Source organism: Pelodiscus sinensis, chromosome 31, assembly GCF_049634645.1.
Source record: "Pelodiscus sinensis isolate JC-2024 chromosome 31, ASM4963464v1, whole genome shotgun sequence".
NCBI lineage: Eukaryota > Metazoa > Chordata > Testudines > Trionychidae > Pelodiscus > Pelodiscus sinensis.
In genome coordinates, this window is record NC_134741.1 from 1608355 (window position 1) to 1633341 (window position 24987).

Sequence of the window (24987 nt, forward strand, 5' to 3'; positions counted from 1 at the left end):
AGATGCAGCCTTGTGAGGGACAGAGAGCTAGGAAGGATTGTTGGCCCATCCTGACATAGGATGTACACCAGGGGCTTTTAAGACAGAAGTTTACAACATCTCTGCTGAGAGCCTGCATCAAGAACTTGGTGTCTGGTGCATGTAACAACCTTATTCTCAACCTTTTCTTTCTTTTATTAATAAATCTTTAGATTTTAGATTCTAAAAGATTGGCCCAGCATGATCTTGTGGGAAAGATCCAAAGTGTAAACTGTCTGGGGATCTGTGGCTGGTTCTTTGGGACCAGAAGAACCTGTTCAGGGTAGGTGAGATTGGGTACTATAACCCCTCACCTGTGTGATAGGCCTGGGGCTGATTGTGGTACAGGGAGAGCTGGGGTGTCTGGGGAGTTTTGCTTGTGGGGCTTCCTGCTGGCTGGATTGGCAGCTGAAGCGCTCGGCGTGACTAGTTTGTGGCCTATTTGGGAAGGTCTCTAGTCAGGGGCTGTAAGGAGCCCTGGTTTTGAGCAATTTGACCTCAGTGGTGCCCAGACCCGGTCCGGTCCATCGCAGGCTGCTCTGGCTCTTTCTAAAGGAGCCTCAGTGTCAAAAGCATTGCCAATATTAATGACTTTATGGGTGAACAAAGTTACGGCCAGGTTGGGTCAGACCAAAGACCCCTCTAGCCCAGTGTTCTGTCTGTCTACAGTGGCAAGTGCTCCAGAGAGAGTGAACAGAACAGGGAATCCCCAAGTGATCCACCCCCTTCGCCCATTCCCAGCTTCTAGCAAAAAGACCAGGGACACCTCAATGCTCTGCTTTGCAGGACATTGGGGTGTCTGTCAAAGCACGTGTGTGATGAAAGGGAGGCTTTGGGGGTGGGATTCAAAGTGGTTGCCTGCCCAAGGCAATGACCCGCTGCCTCCTCATGCACATGCACAGATTTTTTCTCTGATAAACAGAGATGACAAGTTCTACGGCCCTGTAGTGAGTCAGCATGGCCTGTCGCTGACTCAGAGGCGGAAACTCCCTTTAAAACCGTTTGGTGGGCAGTGCCAGAGTCACCCAGTCGACCCACAGGAAACAGGAAACCAGGACTGGGTGTATCAGAAGTGCAGCTCCCAGATCAGTTGGCTCTCAGCCACCGAGCAGGGCAGAGGCTCTTCTCCAGCGGCAAAGGGCCTTGCTAGGTTGCTCTCCGATGGATGACTGGGTTGGGCCACCCAGGCCGTTACCAGACCTCGAACTGAGGCCTTGTCCACACCAGCGGCAGCTAGGACAGGACCCTGAGACACACTGGCAGGAAGAACCGCTAGTACCCATCCTCCAACCGAACCCCCAGATGGTCTGCAGGACCCAGCCGAGTGGGCCAGACCACCTGGGCTGGTAACAGACCCAGACCCCAAGCCCATGGACACTCTGCCACACCTGTCGTCTTTGCCCAGTACCAACGAGCAGCCTCCAGCCCAGGTAGGCCCCCAGGGGAACTGGGAAGTTGCCCAGGGACAGCTGACCTTGAGGCAGCTGAGGAAATGGAGGTTGGTTAGGCAGCACGTTATGGCCGGGAGCCCCACTGATCCACTGACCAGAACGGCATGTTATGGGCAGGAGCCCTGCCAATCCAGTGGTGGCTATGCACCACTACTAGGGCTCTGAGCTACGACATGGTGGAGTAGTCAGGGCCCACGTCTTCCCCACCCCCTTTTCCTTGAGTGGCAGATTCCCCCTGTGGGGCAACCCCCCCTGCTTTTCTTGGCTCTCCACTTGGAAGGAGATCTGACCCGTGGTGCTGCCTGTGATCAGGCCTGCACCATTTAACGGTCCTAGTGTTTGACTTCTTGTATCTTGCTTTGCCCTGACGCAGGGCTGGGGCTCACCAACTATTCTGCAGTTCACCGGCCCACTATTTACAGTTAATTATCACCCAGACCCGGATTGGTCACTAGGCCCGTTAATTGGCCGGTTGTTAGGCCCACAAGATTCCAGACTTGGGGAGTTATGTGAGTCAGCAGGGCTCCTGCTGACTAACTACTACAGGCCCCTTAGTGCCCAGGCTCCAGGAAATACCCTGGCCTGGGACCTGCCTTCAGTGCCGGCTCTAGGCTGATTCAACCAATTCCCTCGAATCGAGCCCAGTGCTTAAGAGAGCCCCACGCCCTAAAGCTGTGGTCACCAACCGGTCAATCGCAATTGACTGGTTGATCACAAGGCCTTGACCAGTTGATCGCGAGGCGTTCAGCCCCCCTCCCCACCATTTCCCCCCCACTCCCGAGAAGCCCCACCACCTACTTCCAGCGTAGTGCCGGCTTCCCACAGGGTGGACGGAAGTCCTGCCTGCAGCTTTGTGCCATTTCTGGGGGTCCCAGAAGTGCGCTGGCTTCTCCCCTCCCACAGCTCTGTGGTGTGCCGGGCTCACTGCGGGAGGGGGTGTGGGCCCCAGAGGAGGAGCATGGCGCCAGCGGCTTCCCTGTGCTGCAGGAGGGGTGAGTCGAGCACAGGAGTTTCCCTGCACCACGGGAGGTTTGGCTGCACCACAGGAGGGGGGTTTGGCCCCGGGACAGGCACGCGGGGGGGAGTTTGGCTGCGCTGCAGGAGGGGGTTTGCCCCAGAGCAGGGGTGCGCAGGGGTTTGGCTTCAGAGCAGGCGCTTGTGGGGGGGTGTGACGGCGCGTTGGGGGTCCCCCGTCTCCTGCACCCTGAAATGGCACAAACAGACTGCACCAGCCGGTGGAATAGAGGAAGTTTATTGCCTCTCCAGGATACAGCACAGCACAGCTGGAATCTGGTCACAGAGCTGGGCTAGGATGCCTCAGGCCCCCTTGAGATGGGGGAGACTGGGCCCCTAAACTCCAGCCCCTTTCCCTAGGCTGTCTCCTCCATGCTTCCAGACAGCCACTAACTACCTCTCTTCCAGCCCTGCCCCCCAGCCAGGGCAGCATTCCACCTTCCTTTGTTCCTCTCCATGGGGGGTGTCTGGCCATACTGGGTTGCATAGTGACTCATCCTGTTTTGCTGGGTCGTGGTACCCACGGCAGCCGGGGGGGGGGGTTACCCCAGAGCCAGCAGCATAGAAACCAGCCAGGTACCCCCACTACGTCACAGTTCTCCCCCCTCCGAGAGCGAACTGAGCAGGGTCACTCCGCTCGTGACCTAGGGAAGTTCGGGTCCTCTGCGTGGGAACCCGCCCTGGGGACATGGGTGCTCCCCTTGACTCGGGTCGGCCGCGGCGAGGCCCCACATGAATTGGCTTCCCTCTGTCCACTCGCCACCCCGCTCCAGGGCGACTGGCACAGGCCTGTCCTTGGGGGTCACACCCACCCTTCCGCTGGCCTTGATCTCTGGCCAGGGTCTCTCGGGCCGGGGCCATGAGCCCAGCGAGCCTTCTCTGGACAGTCAGGGCGGCTTCCACCCCTGATGCTCCATCCAGGGAGGACTTCCCCTCCCATAACTCTCTCAGCAAGCCCAGAGGGCCCTCTATCTGGGGTAGAGACCCCCAAGCTGCTTTCCTACTGTCTTGGGCCTTCCCGCCCCTCTGGCAGGAGTCACAGGACCGGCAGTACCGCTGCATGGCTGTAAAGATTCCCGGCCAATAGAAGTGCTGGAGCAGCCTCAGCCAGGTGCTCCGGATCCCCCGGTGGGCCCCAATGGGGACGTCGTGGGCCAAATACAGCAGCTTGAGGCGATACTTTTGGGGTACGACCAGCTGCCGCTGGACCCCCCATGCCCTCACCTTCCTGGGGGGAAGCCATTCCTGGAACAGGAGTCCACGCTCCTGCAGGAATCTCTCCTGGCCACCTCTCCCCCGGGGCTGAGCTACACGGAGGCCAGCCTGGTCCCTCAGCCTCTGCAAGGAGGGGTCTGCCTGCACCTCAGCCTGGAATCCAGCTGCTGAGGCAGGGATCGGGACCTGTTCCCCACCTTTACCTAGGTCCGGAGTCCCAGCCTGGCTGGACCCCGTGTCCACTGGGATGGGACCCTGAGGACGCTGCCAGGAGTCCTTCCCTGGACCCACGTTGTCAGCTCCCCGCTGGCTCTGGCTCTGGGTAGTGACTAGAGCCCGCTGGGATTCATGGGGCCACTCCTCTAGGTCATTCCCCATCAGCACCTCGGTGGGCAAGTGTGGGTGCACCCCCACTTCCTTGAAGCCTTCCTTCGCCCCCCATTTCAGATGCACCCGGGCTACAGGCACCTTAAACGGGGACCCGTCTATGCCCTTCAGGGTCAGCTGCGTGTGGGGTAGTATCCGCTCTGGGGCCACTATATCGGATCGGGCCAGAGTCACCTCCGCCCCTGTGTCCCAGAAGCCCGTCACCTTCCTACCATCCACCTCCAGGGGTATGAGGCACTCGCTCCGCAGGGGCCGTCCTGCCCCCACCCGGTACACGGAGAAATCCGCCTCCTGAGAATCAGACCTCCCAGGGGAGGTGCACTGAGCACCCTTCCCCTCTCTCTGAGCTGAGGTTTGCCTGCCAGCCCCTGCCTCTGGGGCAGCCTGCCCTTCCTCCCGCCCCAGCCAGTTAACCCTGGAAAGTCCCCGGTCATGGGACCTGGTGCACTGAGCCCTCTTGTGGCCTTTTTGCCCACAGCAATGGCAAGTTAGGCTTTGGGCTGTCTCTGTCCAGGCCCTGGCTGGTTCGCTGGGGCACAGACGACCTGTTCCTTAGTCTCGCCCCGTAGTTGACTCCCTCCGTCGCTCAGCTGAGATCCGGTCTCTGCGCGGTTCCCTTTCTCTCCGGGACTCCCGTTCACACCCGGACCGGCTCTCCGTGAACTCATCCGCCAGTCTCCCGGCCTCCTGGGGGTTCTCTGGTCTCCGGTCCTTGAGCCACAGCCTCAGTTTGGGTGGGCACGCTTCATAGAACTGTGCCATCAGGACCAGCTTGAGCAGCTCCTCTGCGGTCTGGGCTCCGACTCCAGACACCCACTTGCGGCCATATTGTGACAGGCGGGAGGCCAGATCCACATAGGTCTCCCGTGGCCCTTTCTGTACCCCCCGGAACCTCTTCCTGTACATCTCGGGGGTCAGCTCGAACTTGTGCAGCAGGGCCTCCTTGACTCAGTTGTAATCCCCTGGCTGTAGGTCCTCTAGCTGACTGAGCACTCCGGCCGCCTCCTGGTTCAGTGCGGGGATGAGCTCCTGCAGCCAGTCAGCTGGGGGAACCCGTTGCAGTCCACAGGCCCTCTCAAAGGAGCTGAGGAACCCGTCTATGTCGCCCATGTCCTTCAATTGGGCCACCACGAGCCTTTCCAAGCGTCTGGCAGTCCCGGGACCCTGGGGCCCATCCGCACTTGGCGCAGCCGGGGCCCCGCCGGTTCTCTGCTCTGCCATGGCCAGCTCATGCTGTCGCTGCCTCTCTCAGTCCTGGCGATCCCTTTCTCGATCTTGGCACTCCTTCTCTTGGTCCTGGCGGTCCCTCTCTCGGTCCTCTACTTCCAATTCCTTGATCCGCAGCTGGATCTCCAGCCGCTGCAGCTCTGCTTGGCTGGCCCCTGCCCTAGATGGGCTACGGCTTGCAGTCCTCCCGGGAGACGCTGTCTCATCTCTCCAGTGGGTTCCAGCGCTCCTCCCCCTCTCTGAGACTGACACACTCTCAGGTGGGGTCTGGCTGCCTCCCCTGGGGATAAGATCCTGGCCCTGTGGCTGTTCATTCTCTTCCAGCTGGGCAATCAGCTGGGCCTTGGCTGCTTTCCGCACAGGCAAGCCCCTCTCTCTGCACAGCCCCACCAGCTCTGCCTTCAGGAGTCGGGCGTAGGCCATCTGCCCGCTGGTCCCCTCGGTGCAGACTCACCAGTCTAGTGCTGCAGCACCCCACGATTCCCAGGAACCGCTTCGCTCTGTCTCCAGCACGCCTGGCTCCAGGGCTCTTGCTTCTACTGCGCCTTGTCGCTCACCGCTGGAAGCTCCATCCATGGGGTGCAGTGCATCCCACTTCTGACACCAGTGTGACGGCGCGTTGGGGGTCCCCCGTCTCCTGCACCCTGAAATGGCACAAACAGACTGCACCAGCCGGTGGAATAGAGGAAGTTTATTGCCTCTCCAGGATACAGCACAGCACAGATGGAATCTGGTCACAGAGCTGGGCTAGGATGCCTCAGGCCCCCTTGAGATGGGGGAGACTGGGCCCCTAAACTCCAGCCCCTTTCCCTAGGCTGTCTCCTCCATGCTTCCAGACAGCCACTAACTACCTCTCTTCCAGCCCTGCCCCCCAGCCAGGGCAGCATTCCACCTTCCTTTGTTCCTCTCCATGGGGGGTGTCTGGCCATACTGGGTTGCATAGTGACTCATCCTGTTTTGCTGGGTCGTGGTACCCACGGCAGCCGGGGGGGGGGGGGGGTTACCCCAGAGCCAGCAGCATAGAAACCAGCCAGGTACCCCCACTACGTCACGGGGGGGTGGCTGTGCCGCGGGAGGGGGGTTTGGCCCCAGAGGAGGCATGCACTGGCTTCCCTTCGAGAGGGGGCGAGAATCCTGGGAGGAGGTGGGTGCAGTGGACTCCCTCTCCCCAGCTGGCCCCCTGTTCCCTTTCCCCAATCCCCAGCCACAGAAATCTATCCCCGCACTTCCTAAAGCCGAGTGGCTGCGTCTAGATTGGCATGATTTTCCGGAAATGCTTTTAACGGAAAAGTTTTCCGTTAAAAGCATTTTCGGAACAGAGTGTCTAGATTGGCACATATGCTTTTCCCCAAAAGCACTTTTTGCGGAAAAGCGTCCATGCCAATCTAGACGCGCTTTTCCCCAAAAAAGCCCTGATCGCCATTTTCGCGATGGGGCTTTTTTGCGGAAAACAAATCTGAGCTGTCTGCACTGGCCCTTTTGCGCAAAAGCTTTGCGCAAAAGGGACTTTTGCCTGAACGGGAGCAGAATAGTATTTCCACAAGAAGCACTGATTTCTTACAGTAGGAAGTCAGTGCTTTTGTGGAAATTCAAGCAGCCAGTGTAGACAGCTGGCAAGTTTTTCCGGAAAAGCGGCTGATTTTCTGGAAATACTGGCCAGTCTAGACACAGCCCTTGTGTATAGCTTTGTATAGTGAGGGGCACAGTTGCTTATTAGCTCAGACATTTAGTCTCATTGGCCCTTATGGGGAAGGGGTTCTTCCCCTCCCTTGCATGACCTGTGCAAAGCCCAGACAAAATGGCAACACCTTCGGAGCTGGGTGGGGGCGGGAAGGCGGGACATGACTCTGCCCTGTAGCTGGGGATTTAAAGGGGCCATGACTTTTTGTGTGTGTGTGCGCAGTGTTTTGGTTTTTTTGTTTTGCTCAACAAAAAATCCTCGCTGCCAGGGCCCCATTGAAACTGTTCAAATTGGGCCCCGCACCTCCTAAATCCAGCCCTGCCTGGCTCTAGCAAAGTTCAGGGCTGGGTCTCTCCTTTCTGCCCCACCTGCTCACCCGCTCCTACAACTTCACCTGCCATCCCCAGGTGATTTAAAATGGCCCAGGGACTCCCTCCACCAGGGGCAGATGAGGATTTTGCAGGCCCCAGGGCAGCACAATTTTGCGGGGCCTCCCCTTTGACACGACGCATGCACAGGGCTTCTTGAAGCGCAGGGCCCGGGGCAGCCACCCCGCTCACCCCGCCCTATATCTGCCACTGCCCTTCACCAGCAGCAGCACAGCAGGGCAAGAGCAGTTTCTTGCCTGCTCACTCCATGTGCAGCTGCTGGCACATCCCTGCAGCCCCATGGTGGGGCCCCACCCTGAGTGCTCTGTGGCCAATGGGGGCTGCAGGAGCTGTGCCTGCAGGTAGCTGCACATGGAGACCCCTGGTCTGTTTGGATCAGTGATGGGATTGGATCTGGTGCCTGTCCTTGGGTAGCGACTACAGAGTCACAGCCTGGCCAGCTCCCAACTTCTATAGCTCCTGAGTCAGGAGCCCTGAAATTATGAGATTGTCCTTACCATCAGCCTTAACATAAAACTATAAGGCTGTGTCTACATTGGCATGATCTTTAACGCAAGAGTTCTGGCATGTGCCTTTGCACAAGAGATGTGCTTTTGCGCAAGAGCATCCATGCCATTTTAACCATCGGGCTTTCTTGTGCAAGAAATTCATGTTGCCTGTCTACATTGGCCTCTTGCACAAGAACAGTTGCACAAAAAGGCTTATTCCTGAGTGGGAGCATCATAGTTCTTGCGTAAGAAGCACTGATTTCACACATTAGAACGTCATTGTTCTTGCATAAGAACTTCCCACCAGTGTAGACAGGCAGCATGTTTTTGCGCAAAAGCAGCTGCTTTGGCGCAAGATTGCACCAATGTAGACACAGCCTAAATGTTGGGTTCTTTCTAGCCACCCTCTGCCTTCTCAGACTATCAGCTTGCACTCTGATCGTGCACACATATACATATTATACAATAATGAAACTTCCTTTGTTTAGGAGAGAGAAACTAAGAGACTCACCTCATCACAGGCTTCCAGGAGCTGGAGCTTTAACAAACACCAATTATCATAAGACCCATTATAGAATCATTAGTGTTGGTGACACTGTGGCTGCTATACAGAGAGCCAGAGCAGCCTTAGTGCACATAAGAATCGTGCCTTTGAAACACTGAAACCAGCTTAACCATGGCTTTGTCCTTTGAATTTTATATAATTAGACATGGAAGTATCTGACTGTATCAGTAGGTACCTCTAAATATTGATTTCACTCCACACACACCAACCATGAAAATACTCCCATTGTCAATCATTAAAATGTACCAAGGGGCACAGTTACGAGCAATGTTCCTAAGAACTTATTAGACTTTGATTTACAAATATTCATTTTGCTTATCTAGACATGTGCTGTGGGCAGTCTGCATTTTAATGGTTATAAAGCTTTGGCTTTTGCAATCTCTCCCTCTTCTCATGAAATCGTTATTGTCTGATCAAAACAGCTTCTGATTTCAACCCCCCCCACCCCCTCCCTGCCACTGCTGCTGCCATGATCTCCTACCAATAACAAACTGTAAATGGATAAACATGTATTGAATGCTTCAAACTCATATTTTTGTGCAACTGTGTGAATGTAAATGATTAATACATATAAAATTGCTTAAAATACACATGCCAACATTTTGTATTAATAAAAGAAAATTCTGCCCACCTGTCACTCCTTACCCACAGCCCCTCCTCCTGCAGGCTCATGGTGCTGGGAAGGACCCGGCCCATCACCTGCTACTGCAGGGAATAGAAAAGGGGATACACACTCAAATAATGGTCAAATTATCATAAGCTTAGCACCCTTCACAACTCTTCCACGGACAAGAGATCCCAGCCTTTCCCCATCCACCATGCTCTGGCTCAAGTTGAAGACAGGCTGAGGGGTCAGACAGACTTCAGGAAAACACACAAGTTACACCTGCTATAAACTGGTTTCTGAGGCAATTTAACTGATTCCTCACATGTGTGGGTGCCGCTGATGATCTCCCCTTCCTCACAACTCTGGGGATCTGGGACCTGCAACTCCTCTTGCTCCACCCAGGAGATCACATGAGCTTCAGAGAATGGAAATCCTGTTTGGAGAGCAATTAATCAAGTGCTGATCTTGTCCATTAAGGTCTGTGTCATTACTGCTTCTAGAGCCAGGATATGAGGCACCGACCCAGAGAGGCTCCTTTCCCCACCTTGCAGAGACTTGGATCTGGCTGGTATGAGAACCCAGGGCACACCCTTGCAGTAAAGGTACATCCCCCCGCCACCTTGAGAATGGCCCAGCTCTTTCCCCAGGAGAGCTGAGCACTCTGCTGCACTCTATAGGGTACAACTCTGTCCCCCTCAAAGCCCATTCCACCCCCCCCCCATTCCCAGTATCTCAGGGCAGGTCAGAGACACACTGCTCAGAAGGGGAGCTCTAGGGAGGGCTGGCAGGTCTGACACCAAGGCCCCCAGACAGGGATCAGACTGTAGCAGCCACATGCCAGGTCACTATGACTTGGAGAGGAAGGACTAGCTCTAACTCCCCAAGGCTCTGTCCACAAAGCTCCTGGCTGGTGGGCTGGGCTCCCCCTGCTCTTTAGCTCAGAGGTTCTACTTGGGCCAGAAGGAGGCAGAGGAAGTTGTCTGAGCAGCTAAGTGAATCGTTGGCAGGCTGCTTCAGGGCCTGCCTATGCTCCTGACTCCTGATCCCGACTACCTGTGTCTGGGTGGGCCCTGCTAGCTGCCCACAACAGCTGCCGTTCCCACGGCTGCCCAGCGTGGCATTAGGCTTCTCCAGGGACCAGCCAGGGTGAAGCTGGGCCATGCTGCTTCTCTGATGCTTGTGGCTGTTACTCAGCTCCCCGTCTGTAGCCTTGGTTCTACTCTGCCAGCAGCAGCCTTTGTGAGGTTTCCCAGTCTGCCTCTTGTGGCGAGCCTGGCCTTTCATTTGGGCCACCTCCAGGGAGGCACAGAATCTACCACATTTGCACCTTGTGAGCACCTTCCCCTCAGCTTTGCCTCCACCCCTTCTTGGACCTGCATTTAGTTTTGGGAAGATCCACCTGTGATGTGACCATGGAGATCATTGTGCTACCACTGTTACACAATGACAAGAAACCTTGTGCGAAGTGTGCTGTGTGCCAAATCAATGGGAAAATTCTGATCTGATGATTATGATTATCTTGTTTAAGTGCATTATTTTTGAACTAAAACAAGATAGGCTTTGGCAGAATGGTGGAGCACTGGGTACCAACTAACCAAGAAATCACATTCCTGAGCAGGAGGAGGGCAATCAACCCACTGCCTGAGGAGCTGGGACACTAGCACCCTGCTCCTTTCACAATAAACCTGGCCGAGTGCCTTAGCCCCCAAATGGAGCCTGGGTCTTTCTTAGCGGCAACAGGAAGATTGTGATGGGCAGAGAACTGAACACAGGTCTCCTGAGCATGAAACCAGACATTCACACAGGAAGAAAAAGCTCCTACCCGAAGATATTTCACTCTAAAAAACAAGACAGATTACATGATTTATCTCCATTGCACACAGAGGCAAGTGAGCCCCAGAGAGAAGGAAGCTGAACTTTTGAAAGGAAACCCAGCCAGTGCCTGAAATGCAAGGAAAGATCTGCTCACGTTTCTCTACTACAGAGCTACCTCAGACAAAATAATCACAGAGCATGAACTGCCTCATCTACCCTCACTCAGCCCCAGCATCCAGCCCCTCCCACTGGCAAGTACCAGCATGTCACAGAGATTAGCTACAGGCAGGGAAGGACTCTAGGAACTGCACCCTCCTTCCAGTGGCTGAGCACACTACCACATGGAGACCCTGCAGCCATTAACAGCAGCCAGACCTCTGGTATCTGCTGTTCCTGCCTGAGCCCTTCCACTCATATCTCTGGTCAAGGCACAAGATGGGAAAGATCGGCGGGAAGTGCAGCGAGACCTTCGGTGTGGGAAGAGCTGCACCATTGTTACATCCCTGAACCTGCTCTCCCTGGGAGGAGGCACGGAGGGGACAGTCTTTCACACAAGAGCCAGGATTATTATGGCAGATACTCCTGACATTGGGGGCACTGGCAATGAATAACCCTGAACCAAACCCAACCAAGATGGTCCAGAGCCCACCCAGCTTCTGTTACCCAAGGGGACAGGAATCCTTACTCAGCCAGTTCACAGCCTCATAATTCTCCTGCATCACATCTCCATAGAGGGCTCTCTGGCCCGGGTCCAGCAAAGCCCATTCTACCTCAGAGAAATACACAGCCACCTCCTCGAAGCTCACAGGCTCTGCCACGGCCATTTCCTGTCCCGGGCTCTGCAGGCCAGGGGCTGAGCTGGAGACAAACATGGGTGTACTGCAGCCTGGCAGGGGGAGAAGAGGAATTAGAGACACTTCAGAAGTGGCTTTAATCCTTTCCATGCCCCCATTCTGCCCACTCTGTCCCTGGTGACACACATGCTAGACTGCCATTGTGGGCAAAAGTTTTAAGCTAGATGTTCCATAAATAGCGCACAGGAGTTAGATCCCAAATACACATTCATTTTTGTCTCTACCTGGCTTGAGTTACAACATTACTGCATCTGCAACAATGGGATTTAGTTTTCAGCACCCAGTGTTTCTGATAATAAACCATATATTCATCTGCCTGAACATGGATGTTGGTTAAATGTAGTCTGCTGTACAGGCAGTCCCCGAGTTATGCGGATCCGACTTATGTCGGATCCGCAGTTACGAACAGAGTTTGCTGCCCGTCTCCCTGGTCTGCTGGTTTCCAGCAGACCAGGGAGACGGGCAGCAAAGCCGCGGAGCATGCGGGCAGCGGACAGCCCAGATGCGCCGCGGCTGTCCCGCTGCCGGCGTGCTCCCTGGCTTTGCTCCCCGTCTCCCTGGTCTGCTGGAAAGCCGCGGCGCGTCTGGGCTGTACCGCTGTCCCTGTGCTCCGCGGCTTTGCTCCGGACACCTGTGGTACAGCAGCTGGGGCGCTGCCGGTTGGTCCCGTAACGCCGCTCTGGGCGCTACTGGACCAACCCGGCAACACCCCATCTGCTCTGCCCCAGGCGTCCTGATTCAGCCACTGCTGATCAGTTTCAGCAGCGGCTGAATCAGGACGCCTGGGGCAGAGCAGCTTGGGTGCTGCTGGGTTGGTCCAGCAGCACCGAGGAGCGGCGCTACTGGAGCAACCCAGCAGCACCCAAGCTGCTCTGTCCCAGGCATCCCCAAGTCAGCTGCTGCTGAAACTGACCAGCGCTGACTACAGGAAGCCCGAGGCAGAGTTGCTCTGCCCCGGGCTTCTTGGAATCAGCCGCTGATCAATTTCAGCAGCAGCTGACTTAAGAACCCCAGGCGTCCCTAAGTTGAATCTGTATGTAAGAACTGGCGTCCAGATTCAGCCTGTTGAAACTGATCAACGGCTGATTCCAGGAAGCCTGGGGCAGAGCAACTCTGTCTCGGGCTTCCTGTAGTCAGCTGCTGGTCAGTTTCAGCAGCGGCTGAATCTGGATGCCAGTTCCGACTTACATACAGATTCAACTTAAGAACAAACCTACAGTCCCTATCTTGCACGTAACCCGGAGACTGCCTGTATTTAAAACCTTTAGTTTTCATTCACAGATTTATAGCACAAACTTCGCTCTCTCATCTGACAGAGACGTTATAAACCCTTTCCACAACAGAGTCATAAGAACGGCCGTACTGGGTCAGACCAAAGGTCCATCTAGCCCAGTATCCTGTCTACCGACAGTGGCCAGCACCAGGTGCCCCAGAGAGGGTGGACCGAAGACAACGATCAAGCGATTTGACTCCTGCCATCCCTCTCCAGCCTCTGACAGACAGAGGCCAAGGACACCATTTTATGCCCTGGCTAATAGCCTTTTATGGACCTAACCTCCATGAAATTATCTAGCTTCTCTTTAAACTCTATTATAGTCCTAGCCTTCACAGCCTCCTCTGGCAAGGAGTTCCACAGGTTGACTACACGCTGTGTGAAGAAGAACTTTCTTTTATTAGTTTTAAACCTGCTCCCCATTAATTTCATTTGGTGTCCTCTAGTTCTTCTATTTAGGGAACTAATAAATAACTTTTCTTTATCGGCCCTCTCCACACATCCACAGCTGGAATTGCCCCATCTCACACCTGAACAGAAACAATTCCATGTGATTGTATTTAGTTTACTGCTGATAAGTTCTGGCTAGTGTGTCTCAGCTCTAACAGGTTTGGAGTTAGATTTCCTCCAATTCTCACAGCCTGAGAGCAGGGACAACACATCTCATGGCCATGCAACCTTCTCCTGAAAGGTCCCATTGCTGTTCTTCACTTCTGGCCTGGGGGACTATAGAGGAATTGAGTCTCCATAGCCAAGTCACTCCTTGGCCTCCAGGCACTGAGGGGCAGGAGGTTCCTAGGTAAAGGGCTGAAGGAATCGGTCCACGAGAGACTAGACAGACACCAGCTCCCCCCTCCCCAGCTCCTTCCACACAGGTCTCCAAACAGCCCTCGGGTGGGACAGACTCTTGGTCCCTGATGCCGTGGACTAAATGTGCCCAGTGCCCAGCTATGACAGGCCAATGTTCCACCCCACAGTCCTGAGGCAGCCAGTCCCCAGGGAGGTGACAGCTCCAGGAAACACTTGAGGTCAGACTGTGCCCTGAATGGGGAATTCCAGAGTTTGCTATGCAAGGATGAGACCCTCGGAATTAAATGAATGAGAGGTATTTGTATCTAACACCTGGCTGTAGGGCCCTGGGGAGATGTGGTGCTAACATCAGCTCCAAGCCCTTTCCCTACACTGTGCAGAGTGAGGGGAGTGAGAACCACTTACCTACTCAGGGTGCTTCTGACGTCCTAGAAAAAAAAGACACAGGAAAGAATCTCAGGCCCATTGGACACACACGGGGACGTCAGAGAAGGGATTTTGCAAACCTGGGAAGAGAGGCCCTGCCCTGGTCCCAGGAACATGGATCCCCTAAGTGAAGGGGGATTTGCCATCTCTAATAGCTCTGTGCCTGTAACTCTACAAAGCACAAGAGTCACTAACATATCAGCAATGCACATGGAGTTAAATTGAGATCTGACGGCTGGACCCCAGTGCTTGTGATTTAGGAACCTCCCTTCCCTTTATGGGAACCTGGAATGTTTCTTCCTCAGTCTCACCTGCAGGAATTCACTTGCTGGCTTCTGACACGTCCCCTCCAGCTCACCGATCCACTCACTGAGACGGGAAATCTGCATGGAGAGTCTCCTGACAATCTCCTCATCCAGCTTCTGCAGCTGGGCCAGCAGGAGCCGCTCTTGTCCCTCCAGGAACTGCCACAGCTGCTGATACTTGGCCACAATCATCTGCCTTTCCGCTTTGGTCCATTTCTGTATGAAAACAGGGAAAGGGCCGGTCAGGGACATGGATGGAGCCCGGGGCCCTTTCATAGAGAGCTGAGTGCGGAGCAGGGAGAACTGATTGAAAATCCCTAAAATTTGTGATATTTGACTCTACTCTTTGGGTATTCGGCAGAGGTCTCTCCCCCAGCATCTCCTTTGGCCAGTGTCCCTTTGAAAGGGATGACTCCATGTCTGTCATGGGCAGCATGTTCTGTTCTTCATGGGCACTGGGAATTTCAGACTCAGAGCAGAAGGAGGCAGGACCCAGCACCAGACTGACAGAGATACCCATGGAGGAAAAAGAAGCAAACATGTTAATGCACCAAGTGAGCAGCCCTTCACAGGGACAATCAACTTCCTTGGGGAGGATTTTTGGGAAAGTTACAAGGACTGGACATTAACTCATCCACTGACATGGAAGCTCAGGGCCTGTCTACACACGGATCTAACCCAGCAATCCATGATCCAGGAGAAACACAAACAAGCCCAACCTCACCAAGGCCACACAGGAATCTGCCTCCTAAAACAGCCTTCCACTGCCAGTCTCTGCTGGTTCATAGCCACAGAAACGTACCAGATACTTCTGGCTTTTCCCCTCTGCTGTCATTTTTCTTCCCAGCAGCTTTTCTCTCTCTTCCTTCAGAGTCTTCAAATGCGCCGCCAATTTTTCCTGAAGAAACAGAAATAAGCAACAGGACAAACCCATGAGATGTCTGGAGCCCATTTGTCTAAGATAGTCCCAGTTTTGTGGAGCTCTGTCCCTGTCCAGCAGGGACTCAGTCCTGAATGTTGCTTTGTCTGTTGCAAAAGGGACAGGAGGAGACTGCGGATGCAGCAGCACACTTGTGAGGGTGGGGGACAGATTGGTGGTGGCACCTTCATAAAGAATGATGTAAGTGGGGATGAGGGAGGTAAAAAGGGTTAAAAATACGAATCATGTAACCAATTACAATGTAATCAGTTACAGTATTTTTTAACCCGCCGACAGATAAGGTCAATAGCAGATGTGGGCTCTCCTGAGAGCAGGGCTTTCTTGCGAGGTCTGCCAGGGATGGCCACCAAGGCTGCCAGCAGGTGAGGACTCTCAGCAGCTCCAGACTGACATTCGCTACTGGGACAAGAGGGCACTGCCAGGGACAGAGGGGGGGTTTAACCAGTAACTGGCACCAACAAGCATTAGCTCATCAGTTAACCAGTTTGAACTCTTGCTACTATCCAGTCGAATCCCAGTGGTGCCTGGCATAGCCCTGCACTGCCTGGAGCCCTGCTATGGGTGAACTCAAGGCACTTGGGGCCTCACACAGAATCCAGTCCAGTGATCTCCTCTAGCGCCGGCTGCTGCATCTGACTGTAACCCCTCATACTGCAGCCCAGGAGTTCAGTATCTCAGTAGGAAACCTCCTCTACCTGCTGAGCCTGGGGCCTGTAGCAAGGCATCTTTCCCGCCTAAGGGCCACACTTGACAGAGAGGTGGGAGGAATGCAGCCTAGTGGCTAGTGGAGAGAGCAGGGTTCAGGGCTATACTCAGTCACTGATGTGCTTGGTGACCATGAGGGAATTTGCTGTCCTACTTTCTCTTCCCACCACTTGTCTAACTAGACTGTGACTTGCTCAGGCCAGGGATTGTCCCTTGCTGGGTGTTGTGCAGGGCCCTGATTCCATTGTGGGTCTATAAGGCAAATGACAGATTACTACTGCTTCTCAGCCAGTCAACAACAGCTTGCAACCGTCTCTTCTCCTGTCCCAAGGCAGCTGACTTCCACAGACTGGCCTGTAGCTTCTGTGATCTAAACCAGTGTTTCTGAACCTTTTTAAAAATAAAGTATCCCTCCCTCCGCCCCAAAATATAAGTATCACTACTACCTACAGTTTTCAGACACACTTTTTTTTTTCTACCATTGCAACACATTTGTTTAAATAACTTAATTGTAGCAGTGCAGGCGATTACATTTTAAGAAGTAAAAAATAATAAAGAGCTGTAAAACTTAAAAAAAAAAAAAGTTCAGTGTTCTCCAAATTTCAGTTGTGTTGATGTACCAAGTACTCTTAAGGGTACTCATACCACTGGTTGAGAAACACTGATATAAACCTCTCTGATTGTTAACACTTTCCTTTATGTTAAAACCCCTCCTGTCACCAGTGAGGGCAGGGTTTCAGGATTCAGAGACTCAGAGAAACATTTCCCACATCAGGTATCTGTAAAGATTTGATGCAAGTTGCCACACAGCCAGAGGATTTACTTTTTACAGAATCTCTTGTACCATGAAGGCTTTAAAGAGCCGTGTCATACCTGCGCCACAGATAACAGTCAGTGAAATTATCCTGTAATTAAAAAACAATGTTATTTCCCCTTACACTGGACAGCAACTCTGTACCTTGTATTCCTCGGCAGCTTCCTGTTTGGGCACCACAGTCTGAGCCTGAGACCTGTCACACACCACAGATGAGAGTTTGATCCTCTTCACAGAACAGCTTCAGGGCCTCCTGTGCTCCCCACAAACCCCATCCCATCTTGCTCTCTTCGCTGCCTGGAAACTCAGCAGCTTGGGTAGTGCTACCATGTTGGCCAGCTGCCAATTAGGACGGAGGGGTCCCTGATGCTCAGTGTCTCTGCACTGAGGACTGAGGGGGGCTTGGCCAAAACTGTGCCCACACTCCAGAGTGACAGGGGCTGTGAAATCCTCCAGACAGATGGGACATGTCGCTTCCAAAGACTTTCTATGGGGCTCTCTGCAGCCATGGATGCCTCTGGGTTGGGGAACAGGAGCTGTGTCACTTCCCTGAGCTCAGCAATGGAGGGGCAGGTCCGGGAGGCTGGTGCGTGAGGTACCAGCACTGAGGATACCGAAAAAAATCAAAATTAAAATCCAAAAAGCCCCCAAAGCTTTGTCCACCCATTGCCCCCGCCAGGACCTCCACTGGGCCCCTCAGCAACCTGCCCCAGCCAGACCCTCCCCTCCCCCGCTGTCTCAGAGCCCCTCATGGCAGGGCCACTCCTCACCCTGTGTTCAAATCCTTCCTCCCCCTCGCGCGGGCTCTGCAGCCCCCTCACAGCCCCTCTGTGCGCCCCCGGCCCGCACCCCCCATCCCGGCGTGAGTATCCGCGAGCTTGCGACCCCTCTCCCCCGCCATTGTCCCCGTGAGCCGCCCGACCGTTACCCCCCCGTCCCCTTCCCACCGCGCGCCAGTTGTAGCCGTTGTGCCCAAAGAGCCAACAGGCGCCGCGCGCAGGCTGGTGTCAAGATCCCCCCACAGTCACCGATTCAACCTCCCAGCCCCCCCTCGCTCTCCTCCTCCGCCCCCCCGGCGCTGCCCAGAAGCGGAAGTAGCAGCGCGGTGAGTAACAGCCGCACCAGCTCCCTCAGGATGCAGCCGGGCTCGTGGCGGGGTGGGCGGGGCCTGAGTAGGGGCAGAGAGGAACGTGGGAGCGGGCAATGAAAAGCCGGCAGAAGGGGGTCAGACCGCGCGTGCGCAGTGGGTCAGTGACTCCGGTGGCGGGCCAGCGCCAGGGCTTAGCCTCGAGCCGCGCACCCAGCGTTCCGCTCCCTCCACCCCCACAACCACGCGCGTTCCAGCCCCGGTCTGCGCCTGCGCGGTCTCAACCGCGGCTATTGCGCATGCTCCAAGGAGGGGGCGTCCTAGGGCGCTGACTCCGAGCCCGGCTGCTGGGGCGGGGGCTGCTCGGGGCCGCACTGACCGCGCGGGTGCAGGGGGGAGCGGATGTGACGGGCGACCCATGCACTGGCCGGGGCTGCGAAACGTTTTAGCTGCAGCCCCTGAAAACCCGCCGAGGCCCGGCCTGGCTCCAGGGCCGGAGAATCCTTGTTCGGCGTCAGCTCCAGGCGGCCTGGCTCGCGCGGGCAGGCAGGTGCCGGGAACCTACGGCCTGGGGACCAGTTATGGCCCCGCCCCGACCTGCCTGGATCTGGGCCCTGAAGCTCGGGGACCCCCCCCCCGATATTGGGGAGTCTGCCCTGGCTTTCTAGACACCCCCGCCGTTGTATGCACCACCACAAAATTTACTAGGCTGAACCGCCCGTGTGTGGTGGATGTGAGGAGTCAGGGGCCCTGTCAGTGAGGTTTTCTGGGTTTTGTTTAGTTTTGCTTCTCGCTTGAATGCCTTTGGCCACAAAAGTCCCCCCCCCCCCCCACACACACTTATGTTTCGGAGGGCGGGGGGGTTTGCAGGAGAGGCAAAGTCTGTGCGGGGGCCACGCTGATGGTGTGGGTGAAGAGATCCTTCAACTGGCTGCACAGCCAAGAGAGGAGCCAAAGAGTAAAATTGGGACAGGCGGCAGGATTAAGAATAAGATCCAGGCCTTCCCAGGAAAAAATACCCACGGGTGGGGTAGGGGAGTGCATTTGCAGTGTTTGTAAAAATACAGGAGAAGGGACAGCACCCACTTCCCAGCTCTGTGTGGGTGGCTAATGCCTGGAGAAGATGCCCCTTTCCTACTTGACAGGTGGATGCTGCCCAAGGGGGTGAGATTCAGCAGCTGGGGGTTGACTGTGAGAGCTGTTGTTTTGCCTCCTGCCCAGCACTCTAGTTAGTGAGAAGATGTCCTGGGTTAAAGGCCTGGTGCAAGGTTCTGGTTTGTTCTTGTTCCATATTTTCTGTCTCCCTCCCCCCATCAGAGCTGGTGAGTCCTGCTGCTGCCAGATCCCTGCTCCCCAGCTGCCCACCCACAAATAGAGAGCAGGTGCGACTGGCTGCCCCAGGGAGTGTCTGCCAGACTGGGTTCAGAGGAGAGCACCAGGTTCAGTTTTAGAGTTGTAATAGTCTAGTCCATGGGTTCCCAACCTGGAGGAGTGGGTGTGAAGAAATTCCAGGGGGAGTGCGAGGCAGCTCTCCCCCATCAAATTTTGCTTTCAAAAATCAAAAAGGGGGCTTGATGCCAAAAAGTTTGGGAACCAGTGGTCTAGTCAGTTAACCAATTAAAGAAAAGCTTATAGGTTAATGCTATAGACAACATATGCCAGTAAATTTTTTAGCAGGCTGGCCAGTCCTGGCTTAAAGTGGATCTGAGACTTCCCCATGCTGTATGTCTGCATTTAAAGTGTTTTAGGAGATAGATCCGAGAGCTCAGAGGCTGCTGTCACCCTGTGCTACTTTCAGAGGTAGCAGAACAGGGCGACAGGCAGCTGGTCCACGAGAAGAGCTGCTTTTTAAATGGGCTCCTCTCTCAGATCAGGTCTTGCCTGGCACTCTGCACTACTGCTTCTCATATATAGCAGCAGTGTGGAGTCATGGGGGCCTCCTCAAGAGTCAAGCTGGAACACATTGGCTGCTGGCCGCACCCCGAGGGGCTATAGAATAGTTGAATGAGATAAGAATTCTTGAGGTTATTTGACTGTTCTATTAACCAATATTTAACAACCCATGTCAGCTTTGCCAGACACCCAATCATGTGACAGAAGTGGGTGTGGGGGGGGGGGGGCAGGGGTATACCCCTTCCCTTTTGAATCCTAAAGCCTTAGTGATAAGAAGGCTCCAGCTACACAGTCATTATGCTTAACAGGGATTTGATGTCAATTTGAACTTTTGTGCAGCTCAGTTCTGATGGATTGCCGCTGAGCTCACTTGAATACGAGTCATTTTACCCTGTGTCCAGTATCCAACATAGGGAAGTATTGTCACCCTCAACCTGGTGCTTTCTCATCTCACCGGCCACTTAGGTAGATTTTGCTTCCTCAATGTTCACTACCGGCCAGGGTTTAAATGTGAAAGCTCCGAGATACTTTAGAAAATAATTTTGTACTTGCAAACTTATTACCAAGATCTCTGTTTCTGAAAGTTATTCCCCATCCTGCAGCCACTGAAGTACCCACCTTACTTTTCTCTTACTTTATTGTATATACGGATATTTTTCAATTTGCTCGTATATTTGTACTTCTCACGTTTTTCAGTGCTAGTTTTCCTGTGTGCTACATCTGTTGTTACAATACATTCCAATGAGGTTCTTCTCCTGACGGGCTGCAGAACACCCATGTCTTCCCCCAGTTCAGCCCCTGCCCTGCAGAGCCAGGAACGGGAAATGGCTGTGGCTGAACCAGTGACCTTCGAGGATGTGGCTGTGTATTTCTCTGAGGAGGAATCGACTCTGCTGGACTCGGGCCAGAGAGCCCTCTACTGCGATGTGATGCAGGAGAATTACGAGGCTGTGAGCTGGCTGGGTAAAGATTCCTGTCCCCTCACGTATCAGAAGCTGGGTGGGCTCTGGAGCAGCTGGGTTTGGTTTGGTTTGGTTTAGGGACCCTCATTGCCCCTGACCCCATAATCTGCCCCAATAATCCTGGCTTCTGTGTGAGAGACTGTCCCCTCCATACCCGCTCCCAGGAGAAGCAGGTTCAGGGACATAACAATAGTGCGGCTCTTCCCACAGCCAAGGTCTTCATGTGCTTTCCACCATCTTGCCCATGTTGTGCCTTGACCGGAGGTGTGAATGGAAGGGCTCAGGCAGGAATGGCAGGTACCAGAGTTGTGGGTCTAGGTCTGGCTGCTGTTAGTGCCCTCAGGATCCCCTTATGGCAATGGGCTGAGCCTCGGGAAGGAGGGTACAGTTCCCAGAGCCCTTCCCTTTCTGTGGCTAATCTCTGATATGCTGTTTTCTGCCAGTGTGAGGAGCTGGAGCTGAGGGACGATGGATGAGGCAGTTCACGCTCTGCGAGCATTTTCTCAGGGGTGGCTCTGTAGTAGAGAAATGTAAGCAGAGCTCTCCTTGCATTTTAGACACAGGCTGGGTTTCCTTTTAAAAGTTCAGCTTCATTCTCTCTGGGACTCACTGGCCTCTGTGTGCAGTGGAAATAATCACGTCATCTGTCTTGTCTTTTTAGAGTGAAATATCTTCGGGTAGGGACTTTTTCTTCCTCTTTGATTGTCTGGCTTCATGCTTAGGAGATCTGTGTTCAGTTCTCTGCCCGTCACAGACTTCCTGTGTGACCTTGATCAAGTCACTTAGACTCTCTCTGTGAGGTCACCTCTCTCTGCAATAGCTATTATAGTGTGTCCTTGTTTCTCAGGGCTGGGAAGGATACTTATACTAAAGAAGTCCATATGAGCACCCTGGTAGCACAGTGTGGTTCTTATTTACACCAGAATTCTCAGGTGCTGCTGTGATTGATAATTTTGCTTCCCGTAGCAAATGTAGTTCCATATGAATTGCTGCTAGCACCACAGAGACTCTTTACAGCTGTTCAGGGCACCCCTTTCTGGAGCTGTGATGCCAGCGGCACTGGCAGAGCGTGTGGCTTGCCCATGCAGCACTCCACAGGGTTGTCGCTAAGAAAGGCCCAGGTTCCATTCAGAGTCTAAGACCCTCAGCCAGGTTTATTGTGAAAGAAGCAGGGTGCTAGTGTCCCAGCTCCTTGAGCACAGGTACAGTGAGACTTGTGCCAACCTAATAACAGTACCAACTCAGTCAGCAGTCAGAAGGCTGCCTCTCAGCCAGCATCAACATGCCCCTCCTGTGACTTCTCCTCTCATACATTGACACAAACAAGATGCGTGTTGTGTTTCATGTGTTCTACCCCCTTAGCCTCCTGTCTGTTTGAACAAAACATCCGTGTCCATTATCCCCTCATCCTGCACTTGTGCACAAGGATCAGTGTCTTTCTGAGCCATCTCTTAGGACTGTGTGTTTGCAGCTACTGCGGAGATCTGTGTGTTGATTGGCCTCCTCCTGCTCAGAAATGTACTTTCCTGGTTAGTTGGTACCCAGTGCCCCACCATTCTGCCAAAGCCCAACCTGTTATAGTTAAAAAATAATGGACATAAACAAGATAATCATAGTCATCACATCAGAACATTCCCATTGACATGGCACTCAGCACACTTCACGCAAGGTTTCTTGCAGTTGTGTAACAGCGGTAGCACAATGATCTCCATGGTCATGTCACAGGTGGATCTTCTGAATACTAAATGAAGGTCTGAGAAGAGGTGGGGCCGAAGCTGAGGGGAACCCACTTACAAGGTGTAAAGGTGATAGATTCTGTTCTGCCCTGGAGGGGAACCAAATCAAAGGCCAGGCTCGCCACAAGAGCCAGACTGGGAAATCACACAAAGGCTGCTGCTGGCAGAGTAGAACTGAGGCTGCAGAGGGGGAGCTGAGCAACAGCCACAAGCACCAGAAAAGCAGTACAGCCCAGCTCCGCATTGCCTCATCCCAGGAGAAGTCCAGCACCATCCTGGGCAGCCGCGGGAATGGCAACTCTTGTGGGCAGTTGGCAGGGCCCATCCAGACACAGGCATTTGGGATCAGGAGTGTGGGGCATAGGCAGGGCCTAGAGCAGCCAGCCAAAGATTCACTTAGCTGCTTGGACAACTTCCCCTGCCTCCTTCTGGCCCAAGTAGAGCATCTGAGCCAAAGAGCTGGGTGAGCTGAGCCCCCAGGCCAGGAGTTTGTGGACAGAGCTCTTGGGGAGTTAGAGCTCTTCTGAGTCCTTCCTTTCCAAGTCCTAGTGACCTGCAATGTGACCGCTATAGTCTGACCCCTGTCTGGGGGCCTCAGTGTCAGACCTTCGAGTCCTCACTAGAGCTCCCCTTCTGAGCAGTGTGTTCCTGTCCTGCCCTGGGATGCTGGGGATGGAATGGGCTGTGAGGGGGATTGAGTTGTATCCTACAGTGCAACACAGCGCTCAGCTCTCCTGTGCCATTCCCAAGCTGTGCCATTCCCAAGGTGGGAGGGGGAGGGGGAGGTGCACCTCTACTGCAGGTGAGTGTGTCCTGGGCTCTTGTACCATTCAGATCCCAGTCTCTGCAGGGTGGGGAAGGGGCCTCTCTGGGTGGGTGAGTCAGATCCTGGCTCTGGAAGCAGTAATGACACAGACCTTAATGAACAAGCAATTGGTTAATTGCTCTCCAAACAGGATTTCTATTCTCTGAAGCTCATGTGATCTCCTGTGTGGAGCAAGAGGAGTTGCAGGTCCCAGATCCCCAGAGCTGTGAGGAAGGGGAGATCATCAGCAACACCCAGACAGGTGAGCAATCAGTTAAACTGACTCAGAAACCAGTTTATAGCAGGTCTAACGGGTATTTTCATGAAGTCTGTCTGACTCTTGAGCCTGTCTGCAACTCGAGCCAGAGCATGGTGGGTGGGGAAAGGCTGGGTTCTCTTCTCTATGGAAGGGTTGTGAAGAAGGCAGATGAACTTAGCTCATGATAATTTGACCATTTTTTGAGTGTGTGTTCCCTTTTCTATTCCTCTTTCAGAGATTCCTTTCAGCTCAACGTAGACACTAATTCCTGTCTGTATTATTTTTCTGTCCTAACAGGTGATGGCACGCTGACTGAGAAGCATAAGAAGAGTCTTCAGCAGGAAGGACTGGAGCAAGTGGCTCCATGTGAGATGTTATTGGGAAGATCTGAAGGGTATTTTCCAGATGTATGAACACGAAGAGGGCTGAAACAAAATACAGGACTATGTAGCACTTTAAAGACTAACAAGATGGTTTATTAGATGATGAGCTTTCGTGGGCCAGACCCACTTCCTCAGATCAAATAGTGGAAGAAAATAGTCACAACCATATATACCAAAGGATACAATTAAAAAAAAGAGAACACATATGAAAAGGACAAATCAATTTTCAGAGCAGAAGGGGGATGCGGGGGGGGGGGGGGAGGGAAGGTAAATGTCTGTGAGCTAATGATATTAGAGGTGATAATTGGGGAAGCTATCTTTGTAATGGGTAAGATAACTGGGGTCTTTGTTGAGACCCACGCGTAGAGTGTCGAATTTCAGCATGAATGATGAGGAGAGAGCTGTGAGAGTAAGCATAGCCCAGAAAGGCATCAGGGAAACCATCCAGGAGAGAGACAGGGTAAATCCAGTCCCAGGAGCACAGGGGAGAAAAGAAACACAGAAACCATTCAACAGAAAATCCCCCATCAGCAGTCACCCTGCACTTGTAGTGTTTGTGAAACTGTTATTGAACATCAAAGAGCCCATACTGGAGAGAAGCCCTTCAAGTGCTCTCGCTCTGGGAACAGGTTCAGTGAGCACTCGCACTATATGAACCATCAAAAAATACATACAAGACACCCTCCCATAACTGCTCTGATTGTGGGAAAAGCTTAAGTAGCAGCTCACACCTTGTTAGATATAGGATGACCCATACAGCAGAGAAACCTTTCAATTGCTCTGACTGTGGGAAAAGTTTTATAGGGAGCTCAGACATTGTTACCCATAGGAGAACCCACACGGGAAAAACCCTTCTAGTGCTCTAACTGCAGGAGAAA

The 24987-nt window shown here is 53.7% G+C and overlaps 2 protein-coding genes across 22 annotated transcripts; one reads left to right on the forward strand and one right to left on the reverse strand.

The window, feature by feature from the left end:
- Positions 1–2912: 2912 nt before the first annotated feature.
- On the reverse strand, positions 2913–18245 carry LOC142818192 (E3 ubiquitin-protein ligase TRIM7-like). 18 transcript variants are annotated; one of them, XR_012898322.1, is made up of 8 exons: positions 18107–18245; positions 17129–17588; positions 15328–15423; positions 14532–14741; positions 14200–14222; positions 9365–11743; positions 9067–9140; positions 2913–5956 (listed from the first exon to the last, which is right to left on the reverse strand). XR_012898322.1 is itself a non-coding variant. In XM_075913227.1 (7 exons), exons 5-7 carry the CDS (start codon positions 11727–11729, stop codon positions 5763–5765), a joined length of 492 nt encoding a protein of 163 aa, XP_075769342.1. In that variant the 5' UTR covers positions 11730–11743; positions 14200–14222; positions 14532–14741; positions 15328–15423; positions 17129–17905; the 3' UTR covers positions 2913–5762. The 18 variants fall into 18 exon arrangements, 4 of the variants coding, with proteins under 4 accessions (XP_075769342.1, XP_075769343.1, XP_075769344.1 ...); XR_012898323.1 differs by lacking the exon at positions 18107–18245 and adding an exon at positions 18013–18100; XR_012898321.1 differs by lacking the exon at positions 18107–18245 and adding an exon at positions 17932–18038.
- Positions 18044–24313, forward strand: LOC142821641 (zinc finger protein 620-like). 4 transcript variants are annotated; one of them, XM_075913226.1, is made up of 4 exons: positions 18044–18089; positions 20661–20927; positions 23619–23729; positions 24024–24313. In XM_075913226.1, exons 2-4 carry the CDS (start codon positions 20741–20743, stop codon positions 24137–24139), a joined length of 414 nt encoding a protein of 137 aa, XP_075769341.1. In that variant the 5' UTR covers positions 18044–18089; positions 20661–20740; the 3' UTR covers positions 24140–24313. The 4 variants fall into 4 exon arrangements, with proteins under 4 accessions (XP_075769341.1, XP_075769340.1, XP_075769338.1 ...); XM_075913225.1 differs by lacking the exon at positions 18044–18089 and adding an exon at positions 18125–18231; XM_075913223.1 differs by lacking the exon at positions 18044–18089 and adding an exon at positions 18258–18613.
- The last annotated feature ends 674 nt before the right edge of the window (positions 24314–24987 follow it).